This window comes from Leopardus geoffroyi, chromosome B3 (assembly GCF_018350155.1).
Source record: "Leopardus geoffroyi isolate Oge1 chromosome B3, O.geoffroyi_Oge1_pat1.0, whole genome shotgun sequence".
NCBI lineage: Eukaryota > Metazoa > Chordata > Mammalia > Carnivora > Felidae > Leopardus > Leopardus geoffroyi.
The window spans coordinates 71,297,412-71,318,726 of record NC_059337.1 but is presented as its reverse complement, the minus strand read 5'-3'; the positions used below and the strand labels follow the sequence as shown (position 1 = coordinate 71,318,726).

The window sequence follows — 21,315 nt, the reverse complement described above, 5'->3', positions numbered from 1 at the left end:
CTGAATATATATTTCATTCCCCAAGTCCCACAGCTGGGAGTTTAGTTAAAATGTAGACATAGATCTTTCATTCATTTTGAGTTTATTTTTGTGTATGGTGTAAGAAAGTGGCCAATTTTCAGTGTTCTGGATGTTTCTGTCCAGTTTTCCCAACACCATTTTTTGAAGAGACTGTCTTTCTTCTATTGGCTGCTCTTTCCTGCTTTGTCAAAGATTAGTTGACTATACACTTGTGGGTCGATTTATGGGTTTTCTATTGTGTTCCATTGATCTATGTGTCTGTTTTTTTGCCAGTACTATACTGTCTTGATGACTACAGCTTTGCAATATAGCTTGAAGTCTGGAATTATGATGCCTCCAGCTTTGGTTTCTTTTCAGGATTGCTTTGGATATTTGGAGTCTTTTCTGGTTCCATACTTATTTTGGGATTGTTTATTCTAGCACTGTGAACAATGTTGTGGTATTTTGATAGGGATTACGTTAAATGTGTATTTGCTTTGGCTAGTATAGACATTTTAACTATGTCAGTTCTACCAATCCATGAGCATGAAATGTATTTCCATTTCTTTGTGTCCTCTTAAGTTTCTTTCATAAGTTTTCTATAGTTTTCAGAGTATAGACGTTTTACCTCTTTAGATTTATTCCTAGATAGCTTATGGTTTTTGGTGCAGTTGTAAATGGGATTGACTCCTTGATATTTTTTTTTCTGCTGCTTTGTTATTGGTGTATAGATATGCAATGGATTTCTGTTCATTGATTTTATATCCTGTGACTTTGCTGAATTCATGTATTAGTTCTAGAAATTTTTGGTGGAGTCTTTTGGGTTTCCTACATAGAGGATCATGTCATCTGTGAATAGTGAAAATTTGACTTCTTCTTTGCTGATTTGGATGCCTTTTATTTCGTTTTATTGTCTGATTGCTGAGGCTAAGACTTCCAGTACTATATTAAATAATAATGATGAGGTGGACATCCTTGTCTTGTTCTTGATCTTATGGGAAAAGCTATTGGTTTTTCCCTATTGAAGATATTAGCCATGGGCCTTGCATATATGGCCTTTATGACATTGAGGTATGTTCCATCTATCCCAACTTTGTTGAGGATTTTTATCAAGATTGGATGCTGTATTTTGTTAAATGCTTTTTTCTGCATCTATTGACAGGATCCTATGATTCTTACCCTTTCTTTTTATTAATGTGGTGTATTACATTGATTGAAATGCAAATATTGAACCAATCCTTCAACCCAGAAATAAATCCCACTTGATCATGGTGAATAATTCTTTTAATGTACTGTTGAATTTGATTTGACAGTATCTTGTTGAGAATTTTTGCATCCAGGTTCATCAAGGACATTAGCATTTAATTCTCCTTTTTAGTGGGGTCTTTGGTTTTGGAATCAAGGTTGCTGGTATTGTAGAATGAATCTGGAAGCTTTCCTTAGATTTCTCTTTTTTTGGAACAGTTTGAGAAGAATAGGTATTATTTCTTCTTTAAATGTCTGGTAAAGTCCCCCTGGGAAGCCATCTGGCCCAGGCTCTTGTTGTTGGGAGATTTTTGATTACTGATTCAATTTCTTTTCTGGTTATCAGTCTGTTCAGATTTTCTATTTCTTTCTGTTTCAGTTTTGGTAGTACATGAGTTTCTAGGAATTTTTCCATTTCTTCCAGATTGCCCAATGTGTTGGCATATAATTTTTCATAGTATTCTCTTATAATTGTTTATATTTCTGTGGTGTTGGTTGTGATCTCTCCTCTTTCATTTGTGATTTTGTTTATTTGGGCTCTTTGTCTCTCTCTCTTTTTTTAAATGTTTATTTTTATTTCATTTTTGAGAGAGAGAGAGAGAGGAGGGGGAGAGAATGAGTGAGAGAACACATGTGGGGGGTGGGGCAGAGAGAGAGAGGGGGAGACACAGAATTGGAAGCAGGCTCCAGACTCTGAGCTGTCGGCACAGAGCCTGATGTGGGGCTCAAACCCATAAACTGTGAGATCATGACCTGAGCTGAAGTTGGATGCTTAACCAAATGAGCTGCCCAGGCATCCCTCTTTTCTTTTTGATAAGTCTGGCTAGAGGTTTATCAATTTTGTTTATTCTTTGAAAGAACCAACATTTAGTTTCATTGACATGTTATACTTTCTTGTTTGTTTCTTTCTTTCTATATCATTTATTTCTGCTCTAATCTTTATTATTTCCCTTCCTCTGCTGGCTTTAGGCTTCATTTACTGCTCCTTTAGGTGTAAGGATAGTTTGTGTATTTCAGACCTTTCTTGGTTCATGAGATAGGCCTGAATTGCAATGTACTTTCCTCTTAGGACCACCTTTGCTGCAGAGGTGTTTGGACTGTCATGTTTTCATTTTCATTTGCTTTCATGAATTTTTAAATTTCTTCAATTTCCTAGTTAATCCATTCATTCTTTAGTAGGATGTTCTTTAACCTCCATGTATTTCAAGGCTTTCCAAATTTTTTTCTTGTGGTTCATTTCAAATATCATAGCGCTGTGATCTGAAAATATGCATTGTATAATCTTTTTTTGGGTACCTGTTGAGGGATGATTTGTGACCCAGTATATGATCTCTTCTAGAGAATGTTCCATGTGCACTCGAGAAGAATGTGTATTCTGCTGCTTTTAGGGTAAAATGTTCTGAATATATCTGTTAAGTCCATCCAGTCCAGTGGTCATTCAAAGTCATTGTTTCCTTGTTGATTTTCAGCTTAGTGAACTGTTCATTGCTGTTAGTAGGGTTTTAAATTTCCATAATATTATGGTATTATTATACATAAGTTTCTTTATGTTTGCTATTAATTGATTTATATATTTGGCTTTTTTTCAAGTAGGCGGCATAAGTATTTACAATGGTTAAATCTTCTTGGTGGATAAACCCCTTAATCAAGCCCTTCTTGATCTCTTGTTACAGTCTTTGTTTTAAAATCTAGTTTGTCTGATATAAGTATGGCTACACTGGCTTTCTTTTGGCATCCATTAGCATGATAGATAGTTCTTCATGCCTTCACTTTCAATCTGCTGGTGTCTTTAGGTCAAAAATGAGTCTCTTGTGGGCAACATATAGACGGGTCTTGTTTTTTAAATCCATTCTGACAACCTGTGTCTTTTGATTGGAGCGTTTAGTCCATTTACATTCAGAGTAATTATTGAAGGATATGAATTTGGTGCCATAGCATTACTTGTAAAGTTGGTGTTTTGGTGATATTCTCTCTTCCTTTCTAGTCTTTGCTGCTTTTGGTCCTTTTCCCCCCACTCAAAGAGTCCCTTTTAATATTTCTTGCAGGACTGGTTTAACTGTCACGAACTCCTTTCATTTTTGTTTATCTGGGAAACTTTTTTATCTCTCCTTGTATTCTGAATGACAGCCTTGCTGGTTAAATATTTCTTGGCTGCATATTTTTTTCCCCATTCAGCACATTCAATATTTCCTGCTACTCCCTTCTGGACTGCCAAGGTTCTGCTGTGAACCTGACCTGTCTTTCCTTATAGGTTAAGGTTTTTGGTTTTATTTCCCCTTGCTCTTTCAGGATTCTTTCCTGTTTGTGTATTTGGTGAATTTGACTGTGATATGTCTTGATGATGGCTGGCTTTTGTTGAATTTAATGAGAGTTCTCTGTGTTTATTGGATTTTGATGTCTGTTTCCTTCCCCAGGTTAGGGAAATTTTTAGCTATAATTTGCCCAAATAAACCTGCTCCTTTTTCTCTGTCATATTCTGGGACTCCTATAATATGAATGTTATTATGTTTTAAAGACTTGCTGAATTCCCCAAGTCTACATTCAAGATTCACTACCTTTCTTTCCCTCTTCTTTTCAGCTTCATTATGTTCCATAATTTTATCATCTGTATCACTTATACATTCATTTGCTTCATCCATCCTTGTCATGGCATCTATTTGGGTTTGCATCTTAGTTATAACATTTTTTTTGGCCTGACTAGTTTTTCGTTCTTTTATCTCTGTAGTAAAGGATTCTCTAGTGTTCTATGATTTTTCATGCCCAGTTGTATCTTTATAAGTGTTGTTTTAATTCTAGTTCAGACATCTTACTTATATCTGTATTGATGAAATCACTGGGGCATTACTTATTCCTATTCTTTCTTTTGGGGTGAATTCCTCCATCTTGGCATATTGTCGATGTTAGAAAAGATAGGGAAGCTAGATTCTAGACGTGTTTTTGTCTGCTTGTTAAAAGAAGCTAAATTAAATCAATCAATCAACCAATAAAATTGCTTTTTCTGTATCAAAAGAAAAAACAAGGGGCGCCTGGGTGGCGCAGTCGGTTGAGCGTCCGACTTCAGCCAGGTCACGATCTCGCAGTCTGTGAGTTCGAGCCCCGCGTCGGGCTCTGGGCTGATGGCTCAGAGCCTGGAGCCTGTTTCCGATTCTGTGTCTCCCTCTCTCTCTGCCCCTCCCCCGTTCATGCTCTGTCTCTCTCTGTCCCAAAAATAAATAAACGCTGGAAAAAAAAAAAAAAAAAAAAAAAAAGAAAAAACAAAAGAAGTTAGATCATATATCCCCTGGACCTGAAGCTTTGCAGCACTTGCAGTAGACTGTGTGTGTGCCAGGACTTTGTACTGATCTTGCGGGGGTGGAGCCTACTGCAGGGACTTGCCCTAGTGGAGATGCTTCTCCAGGGCGCATGGAAGTGGGGCTTCATGTCAGCACCTCTGGGCTCCACTTTATGGCACTGTTTTGTTCACTGAAGTTGGTCCATGCTTATGGGTGGGGTGAAAATGGCATTGCCCTGCTCTCCCCCATGGAATGGTAAGCTTCTGCCTGCCACTCTTCAGGAAGCCCTCACAGAAGAGCAAACAATCACTTCTCCTGTGTCCCTGCTTCTGCCAGATCCCTGTCTTCACCCTGCCTATGTCTGAGCTGTCCACCTGCCAGGCAGCACAGCACTCATGCATTTTCATCTCAGGTACCCACTTGGGTTTCAAAACTTCAAATTTTGGAGATCTGTGTAGTGCCACCCATGCTAATCATCTGGGGGAGATCTTGTTTCATTATGGCCAGTGCTGGCTTATCCGAGATATTGGTTGCGTGAACATGCAGCAGTTCAGATTTATGGTAAAGCACAGGAGAAAGCAGGCACCAAGGCTTGCTGCCCTCAGCCAGCATACCCATTCTTTTTTTGTTTGTTTGTCTGCCTTAATCTTTTTTAAATATAATTTATTGCCAAATTGGCTTACATACAACACCCAGTGCTCATCCCAACAAGTGCCCTCCTCAATGCCCATCACCCATTTTCCCTTCTGCATCTCCATTCTTATGTTAGTGAATGGGGCAACTCAATGGTGCCCACTGGCTCTTTTGCTCCTGGGCAGGCTGTGTCCCAGCTCTCAAATCACTCCAAGCAGGGGAATTGCTTCTCCCTGTGTGACCCAGAGGATCACACTACCTGCTCCTGGGTCTCCACCCTCTTTCCCCACTAGAGCACCGCCAAGTTCACTAGTCACAACCCTGGTGATGGCTCAGACTTCTAAAACTTCAGACTTTGAGCTCCACTGCTTATAAGAACTTGCAATCAGCCCCTCTCCTTTTTCCAGTTAATGGTTTTGGGAGTATTGTGAAATTCCCCATGTGCACTTTCACTCTTTCTCTCTCTTTCTCCTTCCTCTCTTTACAATCAGGGCTCCCTCCCCTACACAGCACCCACAGCTCTTCTCTCCTCCAAATCAACTCTATGCAGTTCCTACCTTCCACAATGTGGTGGTTTATTCACCTCTAGTTGTGCAGTTTTGCTCTCTCAGTCCTCAGATATATTTCTTGGGTGTTCAAAATGATTTGATATTTATCTAACTGTGCTTGAGGACAAAGCAAACCTAGGGTCTTCCTATTCCTCTGCCATCTTTTTAAAAAAAATTTTTTTTAACGTTTATTTATTTTGGGGACAGAGAGAGACAGAGCATGAATGGGGGAGTGGCAGAGAGAGAGGGAGACACAGAATCGGAAGCAGGCTCCAGGCTCTGAGCCATCAGCCTAGAGCCTGACGCGGGGCTCGAACTCATGGACCGTGAGATCGTGACCTGAGCTGAAGTCGGACGCTTAACCGACTGAGCCACCCAGGCGCCCCTCCTCTGCCATCTTAACTCCTTTTCCACACTCCTGAAAATCTATCCCATAAAAATAAAGACCCAAGTACGTTAGAGTGTGTGTGCCTGTATGTGTGTGTGTGTGTGTGTTGCATCATTGTTTATAGGGATAAAAATAGGAAGTTAATGCATAGAAGTAGAGAAACAGCTGAGTAAATAGTGCTAAATGAACAATTAAAGGGCCAAGAAGAAGAATGAGTTAAAATTTATAGTAGTTGACTTTGAAGGAATTCATCAACATAATGTTAAGTGAAAAAATCATGATAAAAATAAGTATGCATTGTGAAAACTTCCCAGCGAAAACTGTGAAGGTGTGTGTCTCTGTGTGTATAAATATATAATTATATGGGTTGGAGAACAACATAGAATGATATACATTAGTTATTAATATTCTTATTTAAGGGAGTGTCAGATGGTTTTGGAGAGAAGTGGGGAAGGAGTGATGGGAGAAAGGAAGAGTAAGTAAAGGAAAAGTAAAGAAAAGTGAAGAATAAAGTGGAGGGTGTCTTCCATAGAGACAGCATGTCTGTTGTGACCATATATGTAAAACTATATATGTGTGGGTATAAATTATATGTATACATTGATATAAATTATATACTTAATATAATATGTATATGCATATAGACATGTCTGACTGAGGAGGTGATTACCTAAAATTTAATGATTGTTATCTTAGGATAATGTGATTTATATCTGTTTATACTTTGTGTCTAAACATGTTTATAATAAACAAGCACTGTGTAAATAAAAGAAGATAAGATATTTTCAATATAAAAATACATATTTCAGAGAAAAATGATTTTACTTTGAGATATAATGCTAAATGTAAAGGGCAGGGCAAAGAACTGATATAGTTACTAGCTCTTGTGGTTCCTACCTTAAGGGAAATCAGATGGGCTATTTGAAGTTTCATGAGCCTTGAAGAATAATTTCCACATTTTAGTTATATGATAATAACGTTCCTTTGCAGATGTTGTTTTTAAAAAATGTATTTTGATTTTAACTTTTTTATGTTTTATATTTAGACTTCTTTTGCCTATAATTGCAGTAAATTGGTGAACATGAGTTGAAGTTAAAAGAGCGTCATAGAGCAATCCCTCTCAAAATAACACAAGCATTCTTCACAGAACTAGAACAAACAATCTTAAAATTTGCATGGAACCAGAAAAGACCCCGAATAGCCAAAGCAATCTTGAAAAAGAAAACCAAAGCTGGAGGCATCACAATCCCAGACTTCCAACTTTATTACAAAGCTGTAATCAGCAAGACAGTATGGTACTGGCACAAAACAGACACTCAGATCAATGGAACAGAATAGAGAACCCAGAAATGGACCCACAAACGTATGGCCAACTAATGTTTGACAAAGCAGGAAAGAATATCCAATGGAATAAAGACAGTCTCTTCAGCAAATGGTGCTGGAAAAACTTGACAGCAACATGCAAAAAAATGAACCTGGACCACTTTCTTACACCATACACAAAAATAAACTCAAAGTGGATGAAAGACCTCAATGTAAGACAGGAAGCCATCAAAATCCTTGAGGAGAAAGGAGGCACAAACCTCTTTGATCTTGGCTGCAGCAATTTCTTACTCAACACGTCTCCAGAGGCAAGGGAAACAAAAGCAAAAATGAACTACTGGAACCTCATCAAAATAAAAGTCTTCTGCACAGGGAAGGAAACAATCAGCAAAACTAAAAGGCAACTGACAGAATGGGAGAAGATATTTGCAAATGACATATCAGGTAAAGGGTTAGTATCCAAAATCTATAAAGAACTTATCAAACTCAACACCCAAAACACAAATAATCCAGTGAAGAAATGGGCAAAAGACATGAATAGACACTTCTCCAAAGAAGACATCCAGATGGCCAACCGACACATGAAAAAATGCTCAACATCACTCATCATCAGGGAAATACAAATCAAAACCACAATGAGATACCACCTGACACCTGTCAGAATGGCTAAAATGAATAACTCAGGCAACAAGAGATGTTGGCCAGAATGCGGAGAAAGAGGATCTCTTTTGTATTGTTGGTGGGAATGCAAGCTGGTGCAGCCACTCTGGAAAACAGTATGGAGGTCCCTCAAAAAACTAAAAATAGAACTATCCTATGGCCCAGCAATTGCACTACTAGGGATTTATCCATGAGATACAGGTGTGCTGTTTTGAAGGGACACATGCACCCCCATGTTCATAGCAGCACTATCAACAATAGCCAAAGTATGTAAAGAGCCCAAATGTCCATCAATGGATGAATGGATGAAGAAAATCCGGTATATGTATACAATGGAGTATTACTCAGTAATCAAAAAGAATGAAATCTTGCCATTTGCAACTATGTGGATGGAACTGGAGGGTATTATGCTAAGTGAAATTAGTCAGAGAAAGACAAAAATCATATGACTTCACTCATATGAGGACTTTAAGAGACAAAACAGATGAACATAAGGGAAGGGAAACAAAAATAATATAAAAACAGGGAGGGGACAAAACAAAAGAGACTCATAAATATGGAGAACAAACTGAGGGTTGCTGGAGGGATTGTGGGAGGGGGGATGGGCTAAATGGTAGGGATTGTGGGAGGGGGGAAGGGGCATTAAGGAATCTACTTCTGAAATCATTCCTTCACTATATACTAACTAATTTGGATGTAAATTTTAAAAAATAAAAAATAAAGTTAAATTACAAAAAAAATTACAACCTTCTGAGAATCTTAATTTTTCATCTGAAGATTAATGAAATAAATTGAGGAATTACTGACTTGAGTTTCACAGACTGCTCTGAGATCCATACATGGAATTCAAAGTGCTATCTTATTGAAATTTTAATAAAAATTAAATGTTTTTTAATAAAAACTAAAAAAAAGATGTGGTACATATATACAATTGAGTAGTACTCAGCAATCAAAAAGAATGAAATCTTGCCATTTGCAACTACATGGATGGAACTAGAGGATATTATGCTAAGCGAAATTAGAGAAAGACAAATATCATATGAATTCACTCATATGAGGAATTTCAGATACGAAACAGATGAACATAAGGGAAGCAAAAATATTACAAAAATAGGGTTGGAACAAAACATAAGAGACTTTTAAATATAGAGAACAAACAGTGTTGTTAGAGGTGTTGTGTGAGGGGGGATGGGCTAAATGTGGTAAGGAGCATTAATGAATCTACCCCTGAAATTATTGTTGCACTATATGCTAACTAACTTGGATGTAAATTAAAAAAATAAATAAATTAGTTAATTAAAAAAAGAGCTTAATAGACCCTTTTCAGGGATACTCCTGACCTTTTTATTGCTGTGATCCTGTAGACTATGAGCTATAATTAGCTATGTGGGAATAATTCATTTTCCTGCTCTTTTCCCCCTCACCTCTCCTTACTTTGCACACACTGTTCTCCAGGTGACTTCTGTAACAACTAATATCTCTCTTGGTCATAATCCACCTCACAATTTAAATTTTTTCTCATCATAAACTGTCAGTTCCATGAGGACTCAAATGTGATTTTTCACCTTATTTGATTCATTTCCTAGCTCCGTACCTGACATATTGAAGGTATTCATTAAATGTTTTTGATAAATGAGTGAACAATAAAGAATATAATAAACACAATTGTTCTGACAAGAGACTAGATATAACTTCAACAGTTTATATCCTCCTAGATATCCTCAGATGACAAAGTAATTCTCACATCGTCTCTCCAGAACCAAGAAGTCTGAATGAAAAGATATCTGTGGGCTCTTAGATCCTGACTCCTTCATATGTTATGACCCAGGGAAGACACCCTGCTTTATAGATTCCTCAAGGAATCCAGGAATTATGGAAACACTGTTCCTCAGGATCCAATTCTTGGAAATTTTTCTAATACAGATGACATCATCATCATCATCATCATCATCATCAATAAATGTATCAAGGATACCAAAGAGTACACAGTGAAAATATTTTCCTTTGCCTTGTATCTAAGACATTCTCAATCATCTTCCTTCCCAAGTTCAACCACTGTTAGATTTCATATCTACCCTTTGAAAGATATTCTATCCTTTAAACACACACATACACATTTATGATTTTATACATAAATGACAGCTTATGTATTATACATTGTTTATTCTCTTAACAATATAACTTGTGGGTGGTTCCATCTATGTGCATCTAAAACTCCCTCATTTAAAAAATTCTATATCATTTTCCATTGCATGGGCACATCATAAGTTATCTAAATAGGTCTCCATAAATGGGCATTTGTGATTTCTAGTAATTTGGTATTACAATGCTGCAACAATAAATATTCTTTTGCATGCATATTTTCACATATGCATGATTGATTATATGTGTAGGCTAGGTATTTAGGAGTGAGTGCATTTGCTGTTAATGGATACTGTGCGTTTTAAATTTTGTTAAATTGTTTTGCAATTTGTCCTAAGTAGAAGTTGCACCAATTTACAATTCTATCAGTAATATATATATTTCCCCCTCCTCAGATGAAAGATTATTTGATGGCTACATATCTGAACGGCAAAAAATAATACTTTCTTATAGTTTATTATGTATTTATTTCTTTATGAGTAGAAAGAACAGCTCTTTAAAAAGATTTTTCTGTGCATTATATAGTTATGGCCAGAGCAAGTCACTCAAAATTTCCATTCCCCAGCTTCTTCATCTATAAAATGAGGGAATTGGATAATGTCTATGAGTCTTTTCTTGCTCTCATGATTCCAGGAAAAGTAGAAACAGCCATGATGAATAAGCTCAATAATAGGATGAACAATTTTCAGAGTGGTATTAGCTACTAACTTTTTTCACCTGAAAAAATATGAAGGTAGGCCAATTACCCCCATTTTTCTTTATCAAGATCATAACTTCTATATTCCTAGAAATTTCTGCAGGGCATGTTTCATATCTTTGTTCCTTAGACTGTAGATCACAGGATTAATGAGTGGGGTTCCTACAGAATAAAACAGAGTCACAAGTTTCTGCATCCCAGCCTCATGCTCAGATGTTGGGCTCAGATACATGACCATCACCGAACCATAGAACAGTGAAACCACGGCCAGATGGGACCCACAGGTCGAGAAAGCTTTTCTTCGTCCAGCTGCTGAAGGGACTCTAAACACAGCTCTCAGGACCAGAGTATAGGACCCCATGATGCAGAGGAAAGGAATAAATAAGAGCAAGGAACTTATAATCGTCCAAAAAAACTCCATTACTGGGACTCTGGCACAGGTGAGTGCTAATAGGGGACCCGGATCACACAGGAAGTGGTCAATTATCCTGAATCCACAGAAGGACATTTGGGAAATAACAATGATAGGTACTGGGAACCAAAGGAAACCAAGTACCCAGCAGCTGACCACAAGGTTGGTGCAGAGATGTCCAGTCATAAGAGTAGGGTATTGTAGAGGCCAGCAGATGGCAAGGTACCGATCAAATGCCATAATAGCCAAGAAGAAGCATTCTGTAGAACCCAAGGAGAAGAAAAAGTAGAACTGGAGAAAGCACCCAGAGAAGGAGATGACCTTGGTGTCAGACAGGAAGTTGGCCAACATGTTGGGGACAGTGGAGGTGACATACCAGATCTCTAGGAAGGAGAAATTGGCGAGCAAGATGTACATGGGGGTGTGGAGTCTCTGATCCCAGCGCACAGCACAGATGATGGACCCGTTGCCCATGAGGGTCAGGAGGTAGACAACAGAGAAGAGCACAAAGAGGAGGATCTGCCCCTCCCTGGAGCAAGGGAAGCCCAGGAGGATGAAGCCAGTGATGGTGCTGGAGGTGTTGAAAGTATTTGAGATTTTCATGTGTCTGGAAGCTGTGAAAAAACCCATAATTACTGCATGTTCCTGGAATAGCAGAGGGGCTTCATTTTCCTTGTCCAAAGAAGAAACTGAGATCTGTTTATTTATGAATTATTAAGTCAATATTTACTGAATGTTTACTGTTTGCTAGGTATTTTTCCTAGATACTGGGGATATAGCAGTGAACAAAAGAGATTAAAATCCTTATTTCATTTAGCTTATCCCAGATAGGAGATTGCAATGCAGACTGACATTACCCTGCATAATTCTCTTTTTCTCTCCTCCTAAACTAAATATACTGGGTTAGCTCTCTTCTTCACGAATGCCTTTGTAAGAGTAGCTGAGGGGAGCGCCTGGATGGCTCAGACATTTGAGTGTCCGACTTCGCCTCAGGTCATGATCTCACCATTTGTGAGTTCAAGCCCTGCATCAGGTTCTGTGCTGACAATTAAGAGCCTGGATTGTGTGTCTCCCTCTCTCTCTGCCCATCCCTCACTAGTTCTCTGTCTCTTTCCCTCAAAAATAAATAAAAACATTAACAAAATAAAAAGAGGAAGTTGAGGAAATTTCTAACAGCAGTGTCATGGAGATGACCTGGGGCATAAGGGTTTCTGTAATTTTTAAAAAATGATTGGATAAATGCATTACCTTTAAGACCTCCATGAGTAGTCACCTAATGCAGCTGCTTATATGCAGGTGTCTTGTTGGGTCATGTGATTCTGGAGCAAGGAAACTGTGGGACCTTTGATATCAGTTAAAAATTATTTGACATTTGGCTATATTTCAATCTAACCTGTTGATTCAATATCTTTAATGCCATTGTCTAACAATTTTATGAGTAAATCAAGTGTGCTGGAGAAAACTCCTGAAAAAATAGCACCTAAGGCCATTTGGATTGTTATCCTAAAGATAAAATTAACATCAATAATATGACCATATTGGAAAAGGTCTGTTCTCTGGGGGTAAGAATGAAGTGATGTGCTTGAACCACACACCTCTTTTCTGGACCCAAGATTGTTTAGAACATTTACTCGATTCCTATGGCAAGGGCATGTGTCTCATAAGAACTTTTAAGATCCTAACCATCTCTATCCCAATATCTATTGACTGCCACAGGGCTTTTGTGGCTTCTGCTAGGGTGGGAAGGGATGGGGAGAAGATGACTGTATTGTGAACTCCATCTTCTGTATGCTTTTGCTGAGCTTTAAATTTGTCTGCTGGGGAGCTTAGGCTAAGTTCTACGTGATTATACATTTCTTTCTTTCTTTCTTTCTTTCTTTCTTTCTTTCTTTCTTTCTCTCTTTCTTTCCTTCCTTCCTTCCTTCCTTCCTTCCTTCCTTCTTTCTTTCCTTCTTTCTTTCTTTCCTCCTTTCTTTCTTTCCTTTCTTTCTTTCCTTCTTTCCTTCCTTCTTTCTTTCTTTCCTTCTTTCTTTCTTTCTTTCTTTCTTTCTTTCTTTCTTTCTTTCTTTCTTTCTTTCTTTCTTTCATTCATTTATTTTTGAGAGAGAGAGAGAGACAGAGCAGCACAGAGCCTGACGTGGGGCTTGAACTCACGGACTGTGAGATCATGACCTGAGCTGAAGTCGGACGCTTAACTGACGGAGCCACCCAGGCGCCCCTACATTTATTTCTCATAAAGGGCACTGAAAGCGGGTTTTATTTAGAAAGCTTATATTTGTAAAGCAACTCTCATTTAGAGTAAAAATATTCAGGATTTTATGCTTTTGTTGAAGAAATTTTTTTTCCCTAATTTGCCTGTTTCTGTAGAATGTGTTAAAACTAATATTGATTGGAGTCCATTTGGTACACAGCTTACTCACAAATGGCAGAAGGCATGATTTGATGTAACGAATGAACTCAGGTTATCCAGTCTCAGAAGTTAAAAGAAAAATTCTATGAAGCTTGTAAATAAGTTTACAGACAGAATACCTGGACTTGATCAATTCAAGGAATCTGTTGCTTAATAGTGATTATGTATTTTGGTTTGGATTGTTTTATTGGGTTTCCTCAAATCTCAATTTATACTTGGTCATCTATTTGAACATCTTATTACTGGAAATGTGGATAGTTTGAGTAAATCTTTATGGACTTTCTCTTTTAATATCACATCTCCCTTTCTCCTATCTTTCACATACAACTCAGTTACAATTTCTATTTGCTCTATTTCTAAAATTTATCTTGATGCATCTGCCGTTCTTTCTTTCTCCTGAACTTCCTCGTTCAAGCTACCATTATTATCTCTCTGGATTACCACGAAGACCTCCTGAATTATCTCTCTTCTTCCTGCCTTTGCTTCTTTACAACCCATTTTCTACACAGTAGCCATATTGACCTTTTAATAATGTAAATAAGGTCATGTCATTTCTTTGTGTGAAAACACTCCGTAACTTCTCCAACGTAGAATAAAATCCAAGCTCCATTTTGTGGTGCATGAGTCTCTGAATGATTTGGCCTTCACCTACTTCACCAGTTTTTTCTCTTCCTCTCCCTCTTTTCCTCCTCTGCCTTTCCTTCTTCCCTCTTCTTCAGTTACATGGACCTTCTTCCTATACTAGAATAAGCCAAGTCTGTCTCTGACCAGGTGCTTTTGCTCTAGGTTTTGTGTGTGTGTGTGTGTGTGTGTGTGTGTGTGTGTTTGTTTTTGTTTGGAAATCTCATCTGGAACCCATTCTTCAGTTTCCAGCACTAATATTCTCTTCTTTTGAGCACCCTATGTTAGTTCCTCTGCCATTCTTTCATTCCTAAAGTTCTATTTATTTTCTTTTAGGTGCTTATCAAGATCTAAAATTATTTTATTTCTTTATTTATTTGTTGCATTTGCCAGTTGAATGAAGTCAGGGAACTGGTCTGTTGAATTCATTGTTTGATTATAGTTGTGGTGTGTAATAGGTACTTAATAAATTGTTGTATAGCTGCTCTTTTTTTAACAAATATTTTTCTAATTATAAATATGTATATCATGGAATACTTTGAAAAACGCATAAGTTGTAATGAAGAGAATAAGAACTTTTAAAAATATCTATAAAAGAAAATATTTTGGAGCACCTGGGTGGCTCAGTTGGTTAAGTGTCAGACTTTGATTTCAGCTCAGATCATGATCTCATGTTTTGTGAGTGTGAGCCCTGACTCAGGCTCTGTGCCAACAGCGTGAGCCTGTTTGGGATTCTCTCTATTCTCTCTCCCTGCCCCTCCCTCCTCTTAAAAACAACAACAATTATATTTTGGGAGAAATATGTTCCAAGGCTTAAAATAATATTATTTATTTGAAAGTGATTTTTACACCAAATGAACCTAAAATGTAATGTGAGTAAAATTTGCAGGAATGAATTATTTAATAGCTTCCATGTATTATCTTGAGTTACTAGAATTCTGATATAGTTTTCAGGGAATTCATTTGAAAGAGGGTTATGAGAGATTGAATGTTCTTGGTAACAGAAACTATTCTATTTTAAGTGATTAACTGCTAAAGGATGGGTGGCAGAGAGGAAAAGTAGAAAGACAAGGGCCTAAATTCTGTTGAATAAACAAAAAACAATTATCTTGCTTTATGGATCTAGCATAGTTATTTAACATCTCTTAGTTTCTTGAATGTAGAATGGGAGCTATACTACATAATTCTGAATCCTGTTTATTTCTGAGATGTTTGTTGTTATTCTAGGAATACCCAGACTGCACAGGTTAGACTTACAATTCTAGAAGTGATATATAATCCTGAAATGAAAACCCTTGCTGGATATTGTGTTAATTATAAATGAAGATATACAGGACAGCTCCCTTGCAGGATAGTTTTCCAGGTAAATGCCTGACAAAACTGTTCTGGAAAATAGGAAGTGTGTAAAAATATTTTATGCTGAATCTAATGAAATTAAAGTAAAGGTAGATATGTTTCTGCTAAGCTGTCTTATTACTCACTGTTTTTCAGTTAGTTCCTAAGTGTAGAAGGCAGCTGTCATGTTAACTGTCCATCTAAGTTGGCTGAGTCCCCCTAAATGGGCCTCAGAGGGTGGTATGGCCAACATTGTGGGAACGTGAACACAGGGGTCTCACTGTATCTATGCGATTCAGGCTGCTTGGACAGAAGATTAATAAGGCAAAGAAGCTTCACTTTTTAACTTGTGAAATGAGTATTCACAGCCTGGATACATCCCAACTTCTGACTTCTGGATGCTAATCTAACAACCTGAATATTTTTCACTGATACTTTCTTTTTCCCTAAAACTGGACCCAGAAACACAATGAAGTGAAAGTCTTGGTATCTTCACTAAATTCTTTCAGTAGCCAGTCCAGACAATTCCCTCATGAACATAGCCCTCTGCCTTATGCCTAGGAGAGGCTGTTCCATGGAGGACTACATCTGGCTTCAAATCCTGCCTCCACCACTTTACAGCTGTGAATGCTGGAGAAGTTATTAACCTCTCTATGATTTGGTTTTCTTTTCTGTAAGGCAGAGAGAGTGAGTGTACCAACTACAGAGTGTTTCGAGGGTTAAATGAATAACATTTGTAAAATTCCTGGCAACCAGTTAGTGATACATAGCTCTCTATCCCATTGTATAAACTTTCTTGAAAGTAAGTGTACTTACCCATTGCCCATAAGTAGTTGGTAATTGTGGTATAATAGAAGTAGTACTGGATTTGAACATGGGAGCCCAGGACTTGAATTCCAGCACTTATATTGCACTGTTGTGGGAAATTCTACAAGCCAGTTATTTCATACCTCTTATTTTCCCCAAATGTCAAATGGAGGTGATAATGCCTTCCCCTGGGATAAAGACTGTTGAATGAGATAATGAAATGACAAGGTGGAAGCAACTCATCGATATCTAACATGAAATAAATACCAAATGTTTTATGTAAGACTGTAGTAGAATTAGCAGGAAGCTTTTTTTCAGAGATATAGATTCTCCAGCTATATTTTAATATTTTTCCCTCTCTAAGCACTACATTACCTTCTTCCCTGAAGCATGAAAGGAAATCCAACTGAAACTTCTCAGTCAGTTTCTTGTAGGCTTTTCTGAGAGTAGAAGTAGTTGCCTTTGTGTAACCAGTTGGAGAGAAGGTGTAAAAATAGGTTGGAATGAATATCAGTGAATGTAGGTACTGTAGGATCCAGGAATTATAAGCAGAGTTTGTCTTTTGCTCCTTGAGGATTCATTTACTGTCTCTAGAAGGGGAGCTGTGCCAGGAGACATATCTGTGCTAACTATTCCCTTGCTCACTCCCTACTTTCTCTGGAGACCCTTGTGCCTCCATTTCTGTCTTTATTTTCCCCAGTGGTGGAGGAAGTAATATCTTTTATTGGGTCTAAATCTCTTAGAGATAGCCAGAGATGGAATCAATAGTGAACAATCACTCACCAACCTGTTCAGAATATGTATCTTATGCTTAAGGAAATTCTGTCAAACAAAACCCAAGATAAGGTGTCAGTATTGCAGAAGTTAATTTGTTTGCCTTCTGATAAATTGCTGTCAATTCTGAGTCTTGGGGGAAGATTCCTCACCCCCCACCAAAATAAAGAGGAGATTGGTTGGGGGGAGTAATGGACCTTAGCCAAGGGGCTGTGGAATCACTCTCTTTCCAAGGCAACTATGGCCTCCTCAGTGACCTTTCCTGCTCTTCTTTCAGTTAGAGGTTCTGAGTCACAGCAGCTTCATTGAAGAATCCTGCTTCTCATGGGACACTTATCAGGCCCAAGGATACTCTTGGCCAAAGGGGTGACATAGCAGGGTCATTCTGCAGCTAAGTGCAGAGAAGATGTCCTTGGGAGTTGGCTTTCAATTTTTCTTCATCCTTAACAAAGGAGCAGGTCTTTTAGCACTGCTCCTTGCCTGTTCCTTCATACTCCTTGAAGTAGTTTTCATCTTAAACATCTCACGCTTGGTTGAAGCACCTTTGATGTTTCCCCTACCCATAGTGTATAATAACTCAAAGTCTATAGTCTGGTCAATAAGGCCCCTGCAATACAGCCCTGCCTTATCTTTCAAGTCTTGCCTCTCAGAGTTTCCTGTTCTTTTTCCCCCTCTGCTCCATCCATACTTACATGTGTACACACAGAATTCAAGGCACGAATCTGGTAAGTGAGTCGTTTTACCTTCTGAAAGGCTTAAAGGAATGCCCTGACTCTAAAAGTGAGAGAACCCACTTCTTTTTTTTTTTTTTAATTTTTTTTTCAACGTTTATTTATTTTTTGGGGGGGACAGAGAGAGACAGAGCATGAACGGGGGAGGGGCAGAGAGAGAGGGAGACACAGAATCGGAAACAGGCTCCAGGCTCTGAGCCATCAGCCCAGAGCCTGACGCGGGGCTCGAACTCACGGACCGCGAGATCGTGACCTGGCTGAAGTCGGACGCTTAACCGACTGCGCCACCCAGGCGCCCCAGAGAACCCACTTCTATAGAGTGATAAACTCAAAGATCTTAATTCACATATCCAAGTATGGGAGGTTTACAAGTCATTTACATGCAAGAGTACTCGTGTGTTTCTGTGCTTGTTTTTCTTCCTTTTTATTTGCCATTCCCACCCCTCCTGGTACCTGTAATTAGATCTTAGAATGCATTGATACTATGAGCAGGTACATTATGGATTGGATGGGATATTGTGTGCTTGCTTAGGCACCTAATCACCATTCATGATGTTTCAATGGGAAAAACTTGTTGCAAATTTCAATCAGTCCTTGCATGAATTTGTATTTTCAGCAATGATTACTTTAAAAGTACACACTTCGTATGGGAAACTTGTTGCAAAAGACGATGCAAAACAAAAACGTCAATGATAACTAAATACACAGAAAGTTGATGGTGTTTTATTTACACAGTATTCTCCTTTTCCTTCACATTTCCAGTCAGCTATTTTTATTTTTTTATTTAAGTTTTAGTTAACATACAGTGCAGTATTGGTTTCATGAGTAGTTTTTAGCGATTCATAACATACAACACCAAGTGCTCATCACAACAAATGCCCTCCTAAATACCCATCACCTGTCTAGCCCATCTCCTAACCCACTTCCCTCCATCAACCCATAGTTTGTTCTCTATTATTAGGAGTCTCTTGTGGTTTGTTACCCTCTCTTCTCTTCGCCCCCACTTCCCATATGTTCATCTGTTTTGTTTCTTAAATTCCACATATGAGTGAAATCATATGGTATTTGTCTTTCTCTGATTGACTTATTTTGCTTAGCATAACTCATTCTAGCTTCATCCACGTCATTGCAAATGGCAAGCTTTTATTCTTTTTTAATGACTGAGTGATATTCCATTGTATATATATACCACATTTTCTTTATTCATTCATCAGTTGGTGGACATTAGGGCTCTTTCCATAGTTTGACTATTGTTGATAATGCTGCTATAAACAATGAAGTGCATGTACCCCTTCAAATCTCTGTATTTGTGTCCTATGGGTAAATACCTAACAGCACCACTGTGAATTGTAGGGTAGTTCTATTTTTTTTCCTGAGGAGCCTCATACTGTTTTCCAGTGTGGCTGCACCAGTTTGTATTCCCACTAGCAGTGCAAGAGGATTCCCCTTTCTCCACATCCTTACCAATACTTGTTGTTTCTTGTGTTGTTAATTTTAGCCATTCTTGTGAAGTGGTATCATGTTGTGGTTTTGATTTGTATTTCCCTGATGGTGAGTGATATTGAACATCTTTTCATGTGTCTGTTAGCCATGATGTCTTCTTTGGAAAAGTGTCTATTCATGTCTTTTGCCAATATTTTACTGAATTATTTGTTTTTTGGGTGTTGAGTTTGATAAGTTCTTTATAAATTTTGGATACTATCCCTTTATGAGTCATGTCATTTGCAAATATCTTCACTCATTCTGTAGGCTGTCTTTTAGTTTTGTTGATTGTTTCCTTTGCTGTGTAGAAGCTTCTTGATGAAATCCCAATAGTTTATATTTGCTTTTGTTTCCCTTGCCGTTGGTGATGTGTCTAGTAACAAGTTGCTGCAAAGAGGTTGCTGCCTGTGTTGTCCTGTAGGATTTTGATGGTTTCCTGTTTCATATTTAGGTCTTTCATCCATTTTGAATTTGCTTTTGTGTATGGTGTAAGAAAGTAGTCTAGTTTCATTCTTCTGCATGTTGCTGTCCAGTTATCCCAACACCATGTGTTGAAGACACTGTCTTTTTTCCATTGACTATTCTTTGCTGCTTTGTCAAAGATTAGTTGACCAAATAGTTGTGGGTCCATTTCTGGGGTTTTCTTTCCATTCTATTGACCTCTGTGTCTGTTTTTGTGCCAGTACCATATAATCTTTATGACTACAGCTTTGTAATATGGGTTGAAATACAGAATCATGATGCCTTCAGTTTTGTTTTTCTTTTTCAGTATTGCTTTGACTATTTGGGTTTTTTTCTGCTTCCATACACATTTTAGGATTGTTTGATCTAGCTCTGTAAGGAATGCTGATGGTATTTTTAAAATTTTTTAATATTTATTATTTAGAGACAGAGAGAGAGAGAGAGAGAGAGAGAGAGAGCAAGCAGGGGAGGGTTAGAGAGAGGGAGACACAGAATCCGAAGCAGGCTCCAGGCTCTGAGCTGTCAGCACAGAGCCTGATGCGGGGTTGGAACTCACGAACTGCGAGATCATAACGTGAGCCGAAGTCAGGTGCTTAACTGACTCACCCACCCAGGCTCCCCATGAATACTGATGGCATTTTGATAGGGATTACATTAAATGTGTAGATTGCTTTTGGCAATATATACATTTCAACAATGTTTGCTCTTCCGATCCATGAGCATGAAATGTTTGTCCATTTCTTTGTGTCCTCTTCAATTTCTTTCGTAAGTGTTCTGTAGCTCTCAGAGTACAGGTCTTTTACCTCTTTAGTTAGTTTTGTTACCAGATATCTTATTTTTTTGGTGCAATTGTAAATGGGATTGATTCCTTGATTTCTTTTTCTGTTGCTTCCTTATTGGTGTATGGAAATGCAACAGATTTCTGCAAGTTGATTTTATATCCTGCAACTTTGCTGAATTCATGTATTAATTCTGACAATTTTTTGGTGGAGTCTTTTGGGTTTTCTACATACAATGGTGAAAGTTTGACTTCTTCCTTGCCAATTTGGATGCCTTTTATCTCCTTTTGTTGTCTGATTGCTGAGGCTAAGACCTCCAGTACTATGTTAAATAGTAATGGTGAGAGTAGACATCCTTGTCTTGTTCCTGACCTTAGGGGAAAAGCTCTTAGTTTTTCCTCACTGTGGATATTAGCTGTGGGTCTTTCATGTATGGCCTTTATGATGTTTCCATCTATCCTTACTTTGTTGGGGTTTTTATCAAGAATTGATGCTGTATTTTGTCAAATGCTTTTTTTGCGTCTATTGATAGGATTCTATGATTCTTACACTTTGTTTTTATTAATGTGGTGTATTACATTGATTGACATGCAA

At 38.0% G+C, this 21,315-nt stretch overlaps 1 protein-coding gene across 1 annotated transcript; it reads right to left on the bottom strand.

The window, feature by feature from the left end:
• Positions 1-10,987: 10,987 nt before the first annotated feature.
• Positions 10,988-11,950, bottom strand: LOC123582231 (olfactory receptor 11G2-like). The gene has a single exon (XM_045448482.1). It carries the CDS (start codon positions 11,948-11,950, stop codon positions 10,988-10,990), a length of 963 nt encoding a protein of 320 aa, XP_045304438.1.
• Between the last annotated feature and the right edge of the window lie 9,365 nt (positions 11,951-21,315).